The sequence below is a fragment of the Sinocyclocheilus grahami genome, unplaced genomic scaffold (genome assembly GCF_001515645.1).
Source record: "Sinocyclocheilus grahami isolate Dianchi unplaced genomic scaffold, SAMN03320097.WGS_v1.1 scaffold20.1, whole genome shotgun sequence".
In the NCBI taxonomy this organism is placed as follows: Eukaryota; Metazoa; Chordata; class Actinopteri; order Cypriniformes; family Cyprinidae; genus Sinocyclocheilus; species Sinocyclocheilus grahami.
This window is the reverse complement of record NW_015505199.1, coordinates 550,526-567,431: the sequence shown is the minus strand read 5'-3', so window position 1 is coordinate 567,431 and position 16,906 is coordinate 550,526. Positions and strand designations below refer to the sequence as shown.

Sequence of the window (16,906 nt, the reverse complement as noted above, 5' to 3'; positions counted from 1 at the left end):
ATATATATATATATATATATATATATATATATATATATATATATATATATTTTTTTTTTTACTTAAAACTACTAAAGTTTTCCTTGATGAAAGGAAAATTAGTTTCCACCGGTAAATGACTCAAAGATTTGACATCTATCTTAATGTTTAAAAGGGGAAAAATAGTATATACATTTAATAATATTATTATATTATTTATATAATAATCATATTAATTGTGTTTTTTTGTTTAATACATATATTTTATTGTATTTATTTGTTTTTTATAATTATTTGGAATTAGTATTTTTTTCTTAGTTTTGTTTCTTCTGTATTTTTGTAGTTGTGTAATGTTTTTAGACTTGAGATACTGCTTTTCAAAATAAATAAATATAAAATCTAACCTTTATTAAAAGGACTTTAAAGTGATAAATAAATGAAGGCAAGAAAACTAAAATATCAGTCAGATTTGAACACCCAACACAGCCCAAATGTTCAGAACGTTTGCTAACCACTAAACCATGGCTCTGTCGACTTCGGTTTTTATCTTTGGAAGGGACTGAACAACACAATGAAACAATGTTTATTGTGTGCATTTCCATGCGTATTTTCTCATGTATTTTCATCATACTAATTGAAATTATGATAACATAGCACAAATCATAGGCTTATTTGGGTCTAATCAAATAGTTTCCGTTCTTTTCCTGTGTTTGTAAACATCATTTGTGTTTGCTCAGGCACACGCACAGTATGTTTGAAGGAGAGTAAGAGCACCCCAAACAAACGCACCTCCAAGATCTCCTTCTGACTGACAGCCCAACTAAAACTAACAATACCCCATGTTTATCTTCAGCCGGCATGTGCTCCCAATTACTCTGGGTGCTCCTCTAGGGGCATGTGAGGTAATCAAGAAACAACCCACTGCCTTTTACCCTTTTAAAAAAGCCCCCCAAAAAGGAATGCCCCAACTGATTACTTTTTACAGTTGTGAGCCATTAAGAGGCATCTCTGTCTTGAAACTACAGCTTTGTCGCACGCACAACTGTTTCTAAACATCCCATTCCCAGGTTAGTGGGCGGTAAAGGCTGCCGTTTCCTCTCTTTAATCAAACCAAGGCCCACTGAGCTTTAGCTCTGCGACGTGATACTGCTCTCTTATTCACAACAGCTGCTCTCCTCCCAGGGCCAAGCTTTTGCAAATGGATTTTGTAAAGAAGCAGTCTTGTTCTTCCCTTTCTTTCTCCTTCTTCTCTGCCCCCACCTTGCCTCTTTCAGGGAGAGACAAAAACATGCCGCTCACAACAGCATAAGGAGCCTCTGCCGCTCTCTCTTCGTCTTCATGGTCTCATCTGTTTCAATAATAAAGCCACAGGTCTGTTTTTTTCTGCCTAATCTCAAGTCAGTGAGAATAAACAGAAAAGGCTGCTGTTTACATGTGGTGGAAAAAGAGGTGTGTTGTTGGCTATGCTGTAAGGATAATGACAATGAAAGTGAGCCAGAGGGGTTAGGCAATAATCAAACTTTCCTAACTTTTTGTCATATGTAGCATAGGTATGTATTGTCCATTTTTGTGAATCAGCTTGTATGGATTTTTCAGTGCAATCATGTGCAAAAAGATTCACTTTTTTTTTTAAATAAAATATTTCAAAAATATTTAGTTAAATACTGCAGTCCATTAACGTTTGCAACTCATTTTTTCTATTTAGTGTAAATTTATTTATAATTTAATCTATTTGGGATTAATTAAAAAATAATTTTGTGCAAGATACATACTCAAAGATTAAAAATACTATTTAAAATGAAATATTTTTTTTCATAGCAATAAAATTATTATTATTATTATTATTACTATTATATTGATTACAAGTATTGATTAAATTACAGGTATGAGTCACATTGAGAGTTTGGAAAATATAGTTTGAAAGTATGTTTTACATGCAGTTTGAGACAAAGCGGAGAGGACGCACTTGTACAGGGCATCTCTAAGGGGTCCGAGTCTGTGCGGTAATATCCATTTCGGCAGACGCAGTTGGTTGCTCCGTTGTTGGTTGTGCGGCTGTTGATAGGACACTGCAGGCATTTCTCGTCACCTTGTGCTGTCTTGAAGAAACCTGAAGGGCATGCTGAAACAAAGATAGCAAAAGTGATGAGAAAAGAAGAAGTGAAGAGAAGATGAAGAAAAGATGATGAACTTTTCAATATTACATGATTGCCAAGGGCCAGAGAACACCAAGGAAAGCATGGGCCACTGCAGCCAAATTGAAACACACTTTAAAGCATTTCACACATAAAAAGAAGTACTATAGTCAGGTAAACATAGCATGTTCAGTATATAGGGCTGAATAATTTAAACCCTGTGCTCTTGCATTACACGCTAAGAGCATTCCACTTGTCACCTGCTCATGGATGTCCTGGCTTTTATAATTACTAGGAATATTATACAGACAGTAAATAAAAGAGGTGGTAAAAAGGGGAAATAAATGGAGAAAAGGGCCAGAAACATTCTAGACAAGTACAAATACGCATATGAGTGTATGTTTCATGTTTTATTGACTGTAACTCATCCTTTCTTCTTTCCTTTTGCTGAATCTTGTACTTTTCACCTGTGACACCCTACATTTCGGTTGGTGCTGGAATCCCTCCCAGAATTCAATGCACCTGTAGAGTGTCAAGCGCTGTTTTTTAATCTGTTCTGGCTGGAACAGATGTGTAAAAGAGTTCCCTCCAGGTAACACACGCAAAATGTCTTACTATTTTTCCCAGAACCCACATCTAACTGTTAAGGAAACTGTCTTATAATCAACATGAAATGGCATTTACAACCATACATTTTGAGTGAAAGAGAACATTTAGGGCAGGACTTGATTTCATCCATAGGGAATTGATTGAATTGTGAAAAGTAGCCTCCAAAGCCAACGTGAAGCCAGAACTGATTGCAAGTTCGAGGTGGAATGCACACACTTTGGACTGTGGAGGTCAAGTTCACCCTTGAGAGCATCTCAACATAATGGTAATGTTTCTTTTCAAATCAATCATTATTTTCTGCTATTGCTGTTAACCTTTATTACGTTAACCAGACATTAAAGTAAGTCACTATGTCCTTGTATTGAATTCACCCAAGCTGATATTCACTAAATTATGTGTTTTATGTTCAGAAGAAAGTCAGTCATATGGGTTTGGAACGCCAAGGCAGCAGAGTTTTCATTTTCAGGTGAACTATCCCTTTAAGACCAGGATTGTGTATTAAGAAGATAAACAGGGTCATTTTTTATTTCATGATGACTATTTTCATGTTTGCTGTTGTAATCGCAGTTGCTCTACCAGAGAGCAGGAGCACATATTTTCATGTGTACATGCCAGAATTCCCTGGAGACCTTTCAGACCTGGAGAGTTTTCTTATCCGTACCAAACAAACAAAACACTTCCCAGTGAGAGGAACAAACACTTGACCGGGATGATCAGTACATTACTGTGGAGTACGTCCCTCTTGTAGGGTATCAGACCGAATCAGACAATTTAAGATTTGATAAAGAACAGTTGAAACACGAGGAGCCGAATTCCACAGAGGCCCAAGACACAGGATGTTCGTAAATCAGATCCTGGCGAGGGATGATCAAGCCTGAACCAACTAGCAGCTTTGAGTAGCTCACAGCATTTAAACAAAAGAACACTTATTGACAATTCCAAGGAGATTGTCAATTTTGGGGGCAAGTAATCAAGATTAAATGGTCAGAGATGCACAGCATGACCATCACACGTAAACCAGTGACGATCACGAGCTCTTTGGATTGACTTCCCCCACCTCGACGACAGAGAACAGACTGAAATTCCTTATGAGAGACCTCTTCACCTCTGGTCTTCACAGAATATGTCCTCATCCACAGAATGGCACAGAAACTGCCTTTCCATGCACCTAAATGACACTAAAAGGACTTGTGAGCAACTAATCCTTTCTATTCATAACTCCATATTATGTATGTAACCCACATGTGTGAATATAAGATCTTAATCATTTATTGTGTATGTATTTTGAATAACTATTGAATAGCTTAAGGGTTCATATTCATGTTTAGTATGTGTGTGTTTGAATCTTCCTGCTTGAAACGTTTCTTCCAATCAATTATTTGTCAAATGTATCATATTCTTGTTATAGAAATCATGTCCAAAATTTTACTCTGCAAGAGCAGGAAAAACTCGGACCATGTACCTGATGAGATAACATTTTGATTTATGAATTGAGAGGATAAATATACAACAACCCCAGCAAAGACAGCGTCTAATTGGTCAAAACACCATTTGGGATGTGTCCAACAGCCCAGTTTAAATACTCAGGACGCCATCAAATCAGTCGTCAGCCAACGCCCAACCACTGGCTTCTCAAGACTGAACTTCCAGCCAATCAGCAACCTCGGGAAACCCCTTTCGGCAACCAGACAAGGAAGGGAACCCCTTTCACAGGCAAGCAAGTACCTCCAGATTCTAGCTGAACTGGTGCATTTAATATAAATTTTAACCTCATCGAGGAACTCAATGCGAGGGTTAATTAAGTGATTGATGGTTGTTTAGGGCTATGCAATTGCACATATTGCTGTAAACTTGGGATTTCACATTTTCATTCTCTTAAACTAATTTCCTCACTTTCTCTCTTTCTACAACTTGTGTGAATACGTGTGTTAGATTAGTATATATGTCTTAGATTTATCCAATAAAGCCTTATTTATATTGAAAAGAGAAGTATCTTGTGTTTTGCGCTTACAAGTTAATGTCTTAAACTGCCGATCTTGTTACTGTGCTGATAAATAGTGTTTTCACTATACTTTGGATATTAATATCCATTGCAGAATTGATGTTATACACCATTTCAAAGTTCAATGAATCGCTGGCCGTCTCAGTGATCAGCCGTAAAAATTCCCTTTAAAATCTTAAATGATTCCCTTTTAGCTAAATTTACCTGTTTCCCTTACACTCTACACTAACTCAACCCTGAGCAGCAGAGAAAAAGACCACAGCCAGCGATGTCCCACATCCACACACTTCTGGAAGGGAAGGCCGTTTGGCTCGCCAAGTTTGAAAAACCCTGTCACCCCATTCCTAATGTGCGACCTTGCTGCCATTGCAAACGATTGCAAACGATTTCAACACACCTTCAATATCTAAACCATTTTAGGGGAGCTAAAAAACAATAAAGCGCAGACGCTCGGCCTCCATAGTCTAAGCTGGCAATCATAGCAAGGATTTGCGCAGCAGACTGGCCAAGGAAAATGTCTGTCGACAGGTTTATTTGGAGAAATCAACTCCAGTCAGGGTTCAGCCGTGCTCTTAAACACGCACAAATAAGCCGGACTGTACATCTGCTGAGGCGGTGAGATCGCATTCTTGCAGCTCAACTACAGGGGCAGAGGTTAACTAGTGCCCAGTGGTCATTAAATGGAGGTCTGTTATTTCAGTGAAATGTTTCAGACAGAAAGGGTGCTATTCCCCATTTACCCTCACCTGCTCACCCCAGACCATCTTTCTCGATCCCATTTCAACACCCTGGAAAACCACAGGACCGGCTCAGCATCCAGGAACACTTTAGACTGCCATACATGGACACACAAATACACGTTTTTACATTCCCTCTTTGCACTCAACACATCCGCACTCTTTTTCTTATTCCAAAACACCCACGCACTTTCTCCCTCTTAAGAGTTTAAGCAAACTTAGTCTTTACCAAATCCAGCAGACAGGTTTCTATAAGCCTCCACCAGGAAACCGACAGCCCAGATTCCCAACACACACACACACACACACACAAAGTACAAAATCATGGCTAAATATCCCAGAATCCCAAGTGAACAAGAATATAATAAACGTTTAGAAATGGACTGGTGGAACAAATGCTCGATGTGAAAGCAAAAGAGCACCTCAGTTTAATATTAGATTTGACATGTTTTTCTTTTCAAATGATTTATGGCAAATATATATTTATAGCCATATGTAAAGTGAAATATGATGCTTGTGTGTTCGGAGAAAGTGTCATTGGAGTCACAGAGACAAGCACAACTGCAAAGCTTCAGGATTTAGGATGAAACTCGGATAGAAAGGTAATCAAAAACAGCAATGGAAAACAGACTGGACCCAAATGGACTGAGATCAAAGAGAAAGAAAACAGGAAGATAGGGGGAAACTGTAGCAAGAGTGCTTAAAATAAATTAGCCTTTGTCCTATTAATTTATTCAAAATACAATAAAAATTCAATTCATACATAACAATGACTTGAATACTTCTCTTCTATGATGAGCATGAGCATGTCAATTTCTGAATCAAATTCATTTTATTATATTTCTGGGGGGCATAAGATAAAAAAGGGTGATACTGCCTTGATATAAAAATCTGATTATTGAAAAGAAAACTTATTATATTATTTCTTTAAAAAATATTCTAACAAAACTGCTTCCCTTCATATTAATATCTAGAAGAAAAAAAAAACAAACACAACTTCTGTTAGCAAAATAAAAGTCATGTGGTCCAACCAACTTGCAGAAAAAGCAAAATATAAAATATAATAGAAAGGACTCCTGTAGACCCTCATGACTATGTGCAAAGACCAATACGTATCTCAAAATGTCAGATAATATGACCTTTTTATGAGATGGTTAATTCAGGTTGCACAATATCATGTGGTCTGACTCCCCACAAACTTCATGTTAAGATCTAATCATTCATGACATTTATTAAAATACAGAAACTTGTGGGAACAAAATTAGACCTTTCTTGAAAATGGTATGTAAAAAAAATAAACTAACATATAAAAAGTGTACATTTCTAATAAATTAGCATGTGTTTTAAACAAGAGAACATTTTTAAAAGATTTATTTTTTATCGTCATTGATCTATTAACAGTTGTCTTAACACCTGATCTTGTAGGTTGACATACCCTAACTAGTGCTGAAAGGAAAATTGCACACCTTCCCTAAAAAAAAAAAATTCTGAGAGGGTCCGAGCCTCCCTCTTCAAACTCTGCCAGTATCCTAGAGAGGGTTAGCCTATGCCACACTGACGAAGGAATCGAGTATCTGTGCCTGACTCCACCACTTGCTGTCTGGGCATGACCTTGCATGTCTCCATACTTGCTTCCAGATGATTCCATCCAACCAATGGAAATAATCAGCCGTGCTGAAATCGTGGGGACTGTGCTGAACACGGCTGTTGAAGCATACAACTTAGCTTGCAGACCTACCCTGTATGGAGGAATGCAATTTGAGGATGAAGAGAAAAAGTGTCAGCTGTAGCCCCAGGGACGATAGAAAGCCTGATTAAAGAGCACATCAGTGCTTTGATACAGCTCACATCCAGATTAGAAACTGTCATGTTGTTTGATCACAATGTTTCTCTTGCAAGCTTGGCATGGAAAAAAATACAGCTGCTTTTTTTTTTGCGCAAATTTGAAATGTTTGTATAGAAAATAACAAATAAGGACACTTTTGAGACATGCCGGACCCTTTGGTCTCTATTTGACTGAAGTGATTAATCTGGTTCTATAATGAGGAAGAGATGAAGTCATTTCGAAATACTTGTCTTGCTGAAAAAATTAGCTTATTTACAGCATTAATTTACAACAGCAAGTCCATAAGGGCCAAGCTGACCAGCATGTTCTTTAAGCTGGTTGACTTAGTATTTATAGTTAAGCTAGAGAAGAAGGCTGGTGGTGACACCAGCATCTTGGCAACTTATGCTGGTGACCAGATATATGTTTCTTCAAAACTGGGCACTATGTCATTTCCACAACACCAAACTATTTTATTTTACTTACAATGGTATTTCCACCACCTTTCATTTCCACCAGACGCTAGAGGGAATTATTCTGATGTTCAAAATTAAAACAGTGATATTGTGAAACACTATCACATTTTAAAATTATTTTTCTATTTTAATTTATTTTAAAATGTTATTTATTCCTGTGATAAAGCTGAAGCAGCCATTACTCCAGTCTTCACTGTCACATGACACCCATTCTAAAATGCTGATTTAGTATGAAGGTAAAACAGCAGCAAAACTCAAGAGCTTGTTAATTTGAATGTGAGAACTTGCCATATTAATATTTGTATTTGTACTCACAGCTCTGATGTGAAAAGCTGAATCTTTCGATTTGCACACATGGACAATAATCAAAACACCCATGTTTTGAATTCGAAGTTGCAGATTAATAGTTACAAATGTGTAAAATGGCATTCACATAAACAAAATGGCAGACACAAATGTGTAAAACATATTTACTTTTTTTTAAATTTATCTATTTATATTTATGGGCTTTTATGTCTTTACTGTGAGAGGACAGTGGAGAGTTGACAGGAAAGCGTTGGGTGGAGAGAGGAGAGCAGGATAGACAAAGGACCACGAGGCGGGAATCGAACTCGGGTCTCCATGAGCACAGTTGCGCTATATGTTGATGCACTAACCAAGACCAACAAGGCTATTGGCACAGATATAAAATATAAAATAAAAATATAATAACAGCCTCTCAGATCTTTTGCGACTCCTTTCACGATATTCCTGTAGCAAAACTCACTTGAGCACTTGTAAATGCAGATGCGAGAGAGCAGAACCGGGGGTGTGGCAGGAGTGGGATTGAAGCCATTTTATTGGTCAAGATGCGTGACCAATGACATTGGATGGTTTCTTTGCGTGATGATGTCATGCAACAGCAGCAGCCAGCGTGCCATTTTGAAAGGAAAGCCTGCTTTGGGAAAAACAACTTAGCATGGCCGAAGACTGCGGAAGCTATCAGCTCACCTAATGGGCAACTAACAAGTTTAAGTTTATTTTATAATCAGGGTTCCTACACATTTTTCAAAATTCCATTATTTTCCAAACTCAAATTTCCAAACCTCTCAGTAGATTTTCAGACCATGTTTAATATAAATGGTTCATAAAGTATTATTTTAAGCTTTATATTTGGTATATACTGTATTACAGTCATCTGTAAATATTTGACAACACAGAGCCCATTAAAATAAAAAATACAGACTTTTGCATGCACACAAGGAACTTTTTTGTGCCCTCGAGAAACCATTCACATGCACACTGGAATTTTTAGCATGCTTACACATGTAGCGTCTGGACCACTCAAACACACAATATATATTTTGTTAGCTAGATTTAACAAATACTCTGTAACACCCCAGGAAGCTGAACAGGCCCCTGGTTCCATAGCAATGCTGACACCCGATAGATTTACGACCTCCTGGAATTTAGGTGAAGAAAATCGCTTCCTTGCCCATAAGGAAAATCCACAAGGGAAAGACTTTTCTTTGCTAATTAATTAATAGGAAAACCTTTCTTTGAATGAACACACATGATCCTTCAGGTCATTGGGTATATTATTGTCATCGGGTATTTTGTCTTTGAAATTGTATACTGTGATGCAGGCTTATAATCGAAACACACTCCTGTCATCCTTTCACTATATGTAATCCTACCTTGCTTAGTATCTATGAATTTGCCTTCTTAATCAAACTTAGTCTTATTAATTGATACATTAAGTATCAGTTACTCCTTTTTACGAAGGTGTGTTTGAACTAAGAATCTGACATTTCCCTCAGGTGTAGATCTGCTGAATATGCAAATGGTTCCATAAATTTCATTCCTTATGTCTCTTTTCTGTACTGAGTTAAGCTTTAACCCTTTCCTATACCAACTGTATGTGTGTGTGTGTGTGTATGAGTATGTTAGACTAGTTTAAGTGTTTATGTAGTTAATAAAACCTTACTTGTATCACACTTGACGTGGTTCATTATTTGCTTATAACTGGAGTCACTTAATCATGCAGATTTATGCTACAAGCTTTTGTAGAATTGTACAGTAAGAAAGTTATTTCCCTTAACCAGGAAATTAACGTTCTTAGAATTGACAAGACAGTTGACCCTGAGAGGTCAGCTAAATATCTACAGCGGATCTAAAATATAAATAATTAATTATAACTAGTTATGGTTAATTATTCATATTTCCTCATGAGCTGATTCGTTACACACATTACAGTTATATATACTATAACCTATTTAGTTAGTTTTTTGTCACTGCCACAATCTTACTATGAAGAAAACAAAAGCATGGATGCACATGAATTAATAGAGATCTACTTGCTCAAAATTGCTTTCCTTAGGGTAGTACCTCTAATATCAAAATGCTTATAACCTGCATTTTTGCATAATGAAAAAGTGCACCTTGAATTCATTTAGTCATGTTTGACAATCACTGAAAAATCCCTAAACAGCCACCATGAAAACACACTTCTTGTATGATAAATTTATTTTCATTAAATTCTTAATTTTCTATTACAGAAAACTAAATAGTGGCAAAAGTCTGGAAATGCACATATTTTCCCTCACTCTGCTTTTTTTTCATACTTTTCCAGACCTCGAAATTACTCAAATCAAATTCCATACTTTTCCAAACTGCATAGGAACCCTGTATAAAAGTCCATAAGGCTCAAAAGTGTGCAGAGTTAAAGAAACCCCCATAAACTGTCAATCTAATCCAGATCACATCAAAGAGGTTCAAGACCTGTCGTCGAGAACTTAGTTGTCGCATTTCAGTGACTACGGTGAGAAGCAGAGAACGCAAACCGCCTGGTGCTCTTTCAAACGTTGCCTTGCTTGTGTTTATTGCCTCTAATAACACGTGCAGACCGAGGAAAAGGTAGCAGTGGCATAATGTCAGGCTTAGTGGGCTGTGCGAGGGAAATCCCATTGTGAATGTTTGCTCGGGTGCCAGAACGCTAGTCATGTTTTATTACAGGTAATTCACTGGTGATTTCAAAGATTGCCAGAGCATTTTCATCCAGCCTGATTTACGTAGGTGCTAAAGAAAGAGGCGTAAACGCATGTGTGTTGGGGCCGGTTGGTAGTGGAGCAGGAATGTGTGTGTACATGTATCGGCGGATATGGCTCCTCCAGCTGCGTCCACTTCAGGAGCCAGCAGTACAAACAACGGCAAAGCTTCTTAGGCTGACATTTCCATCATGGCTGACTGGGCGTTATGCGGGATTCTCTACAGCACTGTCTAATCCAGCTAAAGTCACTGAAATCTAGCTAACAAAATATATATTGTGTGTTGGAGTGTTCCAGACGCTACAGTTGTTTAGAAAAAACACAACCTGGTCACTCATGTGCATATGCAATGAACATTTGTGTACCTCAACCCATTCACAGAGTCAGATGTCCTTTCTTTTCCCAACAGAACAAAAAGTCTTCTTTGTCTGGGGTGACTGTAGTAGTGAAAAACTCCCCTCCCTTTTTTATGCTGCCTGTCTATTCAGCCAATGAATAGCTGGCTCGAAAGTAATACATTTAATGAAAGCTACATTAAAGAGAGACCTGGGACAGAGGTGTGTGTGTGTGTGTGTGTGTGTGTGTGTGTGTGTGTGTGTGTGAAGAGAGATGCATGAAAAAGAAAAACAGAAAAGTGAAGAACCAAGAGATGCTCAGTTTTGTTTGCACAGCAAAAAATGTGCTGAAAGCAGGAAAATGGGGCAGAGTCTGAGGGGTTTTCTGTATGGAGGGGGGAAGTCCTATTGTGACCAAAGGGAGCAGTGTGTGAAACAGATGGGTTATGTGTTTGTTACACATCATCTAACTGTGCTTTAGAGCAGCTTTATATATAATCAAACCTTTACATCCATTTCAAATGAACTGGTGGTGCTTAGAAACCTGCCCCTCTCAATGTATTTTTCAAAAAATAATGTGACATTAAAAGGAAAGTGTGCTTGACAGTATATATACATTTTATATATAAAATGTATATATAAAATTATTTACAATTTTAAATGTATCCAATATCAATGATACAAATATTTAATTGTGCATGCAAATTTCCTCTATTTTTCTATTTAAATGACCTTTGCTGTCATCTAATGCTTATACGATTCTTGTTTTAAATTTAATACTGTACATTTTAATGTTGTGATGCCTAAATTCACTTCTTGCATTTAAAATAATTGATTTTAATGTTATTAATTTATTTAGACAAAACAGTGAAAAGTTTTAGTATCTCTGATTTATCCATTATCACCTGTTACATGAAAATCATTTTGAGCTTATCGTATTGGCCATAATTTTAATATTGTGCATCCCTAGCAACAATAGTCTGCGGTCTTTAATGATTGAGGATATTCAACAATATGCAAAATGATGAAATAACAATAAATGGACGTGCAGACAGTAATTTGCCTCTTAATATAGTTGGATACTAGTAGAAATTACTAACAACAAACAGTACTAAAATGATTCTACTTTTACTAATAGCTTAGAACATGATCAAAATATTTAATATATGAACATGCACAAATGATGTGTAATATGAACATGTAAGATCGGTCTTTTGAATTCTGCTTTAAGATTTAAGTAAGTTATTACTAGTTAGTAATTACTGGTAGTAATTACCTGGCCTAGTGATGATCTACAGACTAAAAGGTAATAAAGTTCAGCATTCACCATCTCCTCAAGAGTGAGAAAGAGAGAGAGTTAGATAACGAGCTCAGTTCGGAAAAGCATCAGTGGGTCTTGGAATTCAATAAAGGCTCAAGCCTGACCAGCTAATTCAATCAAGACTGTGTGAAAGCAATTAGACAACTGGCATTCGCCTCACCCCACCACACAGGCATTAATTACACATTTATTTCCCTCTCTAGGTCTTTTTGTCTGATGCAATTAGCATCCCAGAAACATGTTTGCCCAGCCTGTTAGTGAGGGACCAGGCTGTGGTCCAGGGAATAAAGGAGAGCATCAATGATCTTCTCAAGGTCTCTCAATGTCAACTCTGACTCTGTCAGCAGCATCAGTCAAAGTAACTGGTAACACAAAAAGGGTAGAGTTAGACATAGGTTAAGCAGTGCCATATGCTAGGCTGTCTTGCCACAGTAAGGACAGAATAGACACAATATTTAATTTGACATGAACAAAATCAAGTACAGCCCATTCAGTATGAAACTTTGAAAAGTCTTTTCAATTTAAAGTGGATTAAAAACAACTGTGGAATATTATGAATAAATATGGGTTATGAATATTATATGACCTAAGGCTTAAAGACAAAAATACTGCAACTTCTATCCATCACAACCAGGTTTTCTTTTACATTCAATTGCATTGCTGATCTATTCTGACTGAAAGACTGCTGCAGAATTTCACAAATCAAGTTATGTGTTAGCTACCGTCTTTTGACGTAGACATGATGTGACATATTTGCATCCGAATATGCATACTTTTCTGCTTCCTGCAAAGACCAGTTTGCTTCCAGCAAACAAGAAAACAATGAAGTTCTCTAAAGTGTGTAACCAATGGATACTTTGCTATCCCATGAGACCACAGGAGCTGAGGGAAAAAAAAACTTTGTATGTCTGGATATATAAACACATGCCTGTGACTCATAAACCCAAGCTCATAGCTGCTAGAGGCTTTCAGAAGTTCGAATACTCTAATTTGCGTGGCATTCTGACATACACGTGCAAACTTCTCATCAGAAATTAGGCGATACATCCCAGTTTGTGTGTCCATCTCAGCCCCTCTGCAGTTGTTAGAGCTGTCTTCAGACAGGATCTGTAGCCCAAATCTGCCCAGCAGGCGCCACCGCCACAAATTAAGAGCACCGCTGGAGTGTGTGTGGAGAGAGATTACAGGGAAATGTGTGTGGCACCTGGGAAAAGAGCTCTGTGGAGCGCTTGCAACAGCTGGAATGTGCATTTGAGTGTGCGGGCATATGTATGCATTCGTCTAACATGCATGCCTCACATTTTAGATCAATGCATGGTCCCCACATGTTGCAGTCAATAAATGTGTCCAGAGAGGAAAGGGGAAAAAATGCAGATGGCTTAAGTGAGAAGATGCGTGTTGTAATTAGAATAGATCAGAACGGACAACCTACTGTATTGTGTATGGGTTTGTCTGTTTTTCAGTCTACAGAACGGATGCCCACACAGACATGTGTAAAAACAAAAAACTAATAATAAATTGCAGTTGCCAACTTTATCTATTTGTTAATAAACATAATATAAATAGATGTAGAATATAAATAGATGGAAAAGACACTGGTTTACAGAATGACATTCTAAACATAGATCCATGTAACACGTTGGCCAAAGAAATGTCTGTTTAGTAGGTAAAAGGACAAAGAGGGCAGGAGGACACAGCAGAAATGCTGCCTCAGCTGCATTATAGGCCTTTACCGTAATGACAGAGAGAAACAGGACATCTGATAATGGCCCACTCTCTTAGCTCCTTTGTTTGTTGTCCGTAATTTGAAAAAATGGCAATGGGCAAATTAGTATTTTAGAGTGGAAGATGGATTCTGGCAATCATCAGATCACAAACATCCATACGTTTGAAAAAGGAAAACACACTGAGTGAAAGAAATGGATTTCTAAACTATATCTGGAGCACAAATTCCTCCCCATCCACAGCAGTCTAAATTATAGGAATCTGAAAAGGCCGCTAAGAAAGAGACAGACAAGTATCATTTGATTCATTTCATCCAGGCGGATTGCTTGACAGAGTTCACAGGAAAGGTGTCACTTAAGGTAGACGAAAAAATCCCCACACTGCCACACACACGCACTTATTTTGCACTGCCTCCTCCTCTGGAGTCTGTTGCAGATGGTTGGGGAGGGGCAAAGTCAAGTCACATTTATCTCCATTAAAGATGGATTGTCAATCACAGCACAGTTTTCCACATCAACCAGACCCTTGGCTAATTTAATTATGTTTTCAGTTACTGAAAATGCTGAACTGATCACATTTACAGCAGCCTCACACTTGCGATCATCTTAAAGAAGGTCAAACTAAACAATCATTGCATAAGGCACCTTTCATCGTCTATTGCTATGACATGGCTTCACCTGACACACTGATCTGGTCAACGGATGCGGCTATTGTGTTGGCAATGTTATGACAATTTGTAATTGGAGTGGGTTCTTTCTTCGCCTGTCCTCTCCTTTCCTCTCAGGAGGGAAAATGAAAGACGTGATGACTAAAGTGGTCTCATTTTTCAAGATCTTTGTCCACCTTTGTGGGTCTATCCCCCCTACCCCGTGCCCTTGGTAACAGGTTACAATAGGCCACGCCCACTGCTGCAAGATGACATGGCTTATTTGTGTCTAACTACTAAAAATACAACAAGCAATTCAACATGATGCAGTAGTCCACTGTAGCCATAGGCACAAAGGCCAAGCCCCTTATAAGGATGATAAACAAGCAGATGAATCATGCTATTTTGGGTCTGAATGTTTATAATAGCTGGATTGATGCGTCAGGACTCTTTATGAGTTTTGACTGCGCCTGTCAGAACCTTGGCCCTAAAACTCCAAACGTGCCCTTTCCTCAAGGACGGGGAAGTTGCCAGGGCAACCACAGCCGTTGCCATGCAGGGCCCTCCATGGTTGTGCATGCATCCAATGTTCTGGTCAAAGGCGTGAGATGCCTCTTTCAGGAGGGGCGGAAGGAGAAGGGGGAGGGCTCTCTTCGCTGGAAACCAAGGTGTCTTTACAACAGAATCAAAATAAGATTGGAGGAAGAAGAGGTGTAGTTCTGAAAAAAAGGAAGTAGTGTGAAGGCAAACAAAGGGAATCAGTCAGGCTAATGGAAATGGGCCTAGTTTTCCTAAACGCAGCTTTGCATCGCTGCTTGGCAAGATGGTTTTTCTCTGAAAGAATGGGAGGTGTTTTTGAAATTATGCCATTGCAATGCTTTTCACCTTAATGCTTTAAACTCAGCCACACATAGAAAAAATCAATACAAATACAAATAAGTCTTCCGCTAAAAGGACGGCAGTTTGTTCCTTGGGTAAATAATAGCTGCAAAGTGGGGAGTCGGCACTTGATGAGAAGCAGAAATGAAAGAGAGAGAGTTCAGTTCAGGAAATTGAGAGAGTCAAAGAGAGAGCGACAGGCAGTGAGACAGACAGGAAACGAGAGGGCTCTATTGTTGCCCGGCAGATGCAGTGTCTAATTGACAGAGACTGTCTGTGCAGCGTCCAGTGACAGTGGCGGCCTCAAGGTGGGGTGTGAAATGATGGGCAAGTGGCATAAAGGAGCTGTGTGTTCCCTGTCAGAGCGGACAGCAGGAGAGGAAAAGGAGGGGATTGCTGTGGGGCAGAGGATCTAGGGAGAGCAGCTGGTGTCCAATCCTGTTGCGATCCCTTCATACAGACATAAACGTGGATGCGCTCAGACGTACCCACGCACGCAAATAAAATAGGGAACAAGTCTAGCAGTGTTCATTTGATTCCTGTCTTGTTTCTTTTACAAATCCCAGGAGGGTATTTATATAAGATTATATCAGTTCTGACCAAAAGTTTAATGAGCCTTCAGGGAGTCTGACCTATTATCTGTTCAATCTGCAATAACAACAGCTGCATAATGCCTCCAGACACGTGGAACCCTATGCATAACATATGTACTGTACAAATGTTTTTATATAGCAATATCATCTACAGCTAAATCAATTAGAGTCTAAGTCCATTAGTCTAGTTCCATTAGTTTATTTGCGCAGAAATACAGCAAAGTTGGTACCAAAAGAATATTATTGTAGCATTAATTCTATCCTGAAGACGATGATTTAATGGAGATCCTTTTTCACATAACAATTTAAATAAATTAATAGAACGACAAATGCTTGAAAGAACAACAGAACAATAAATGATAGATAGATAGACAGACAGAAATAGATAGATAGACAGACAGACAGACAGACAGAGATAGGCAGACATAGATAGATAGACAGACAGACAGACAGACAGACATACATACATACATACATACATACATAGACAGACAGACAGATATAGACAGACAGACTGACAGATTAGATAGATAGATAGATAGATAGATAGATAGATAGATAGATATATAGATAGATAGATAGATAGATAGACAGACAGACAGACAGACAGACAGACAG

At 38.2% G+C, this 16,906-nt stretch overlaps 1 protein-coding gene across 1 annotated transcript in view; it reads right to left on the bottom strand.

Moving 5' to 3' along the window:
• The window catches only part of LOC107555673 (ephrin type-B receptor 2-like), a 181,125-nt gene that overhangs the window by 41,103 nt on the left and 123,116 nt on the right, over positions 1-16,906 (bottom strand). Inside the window, exon 4 of the mRNA XM_016238545.1 lies at positions 1,946-2,101. Within this exon, the coding sequence (XP_016094031.1) occupies positions 1,946-2,101 (156 nt within the window). The remainder of the gene's footprint in view (positions 1-1,945; positions 2,102-16,906) is intronic.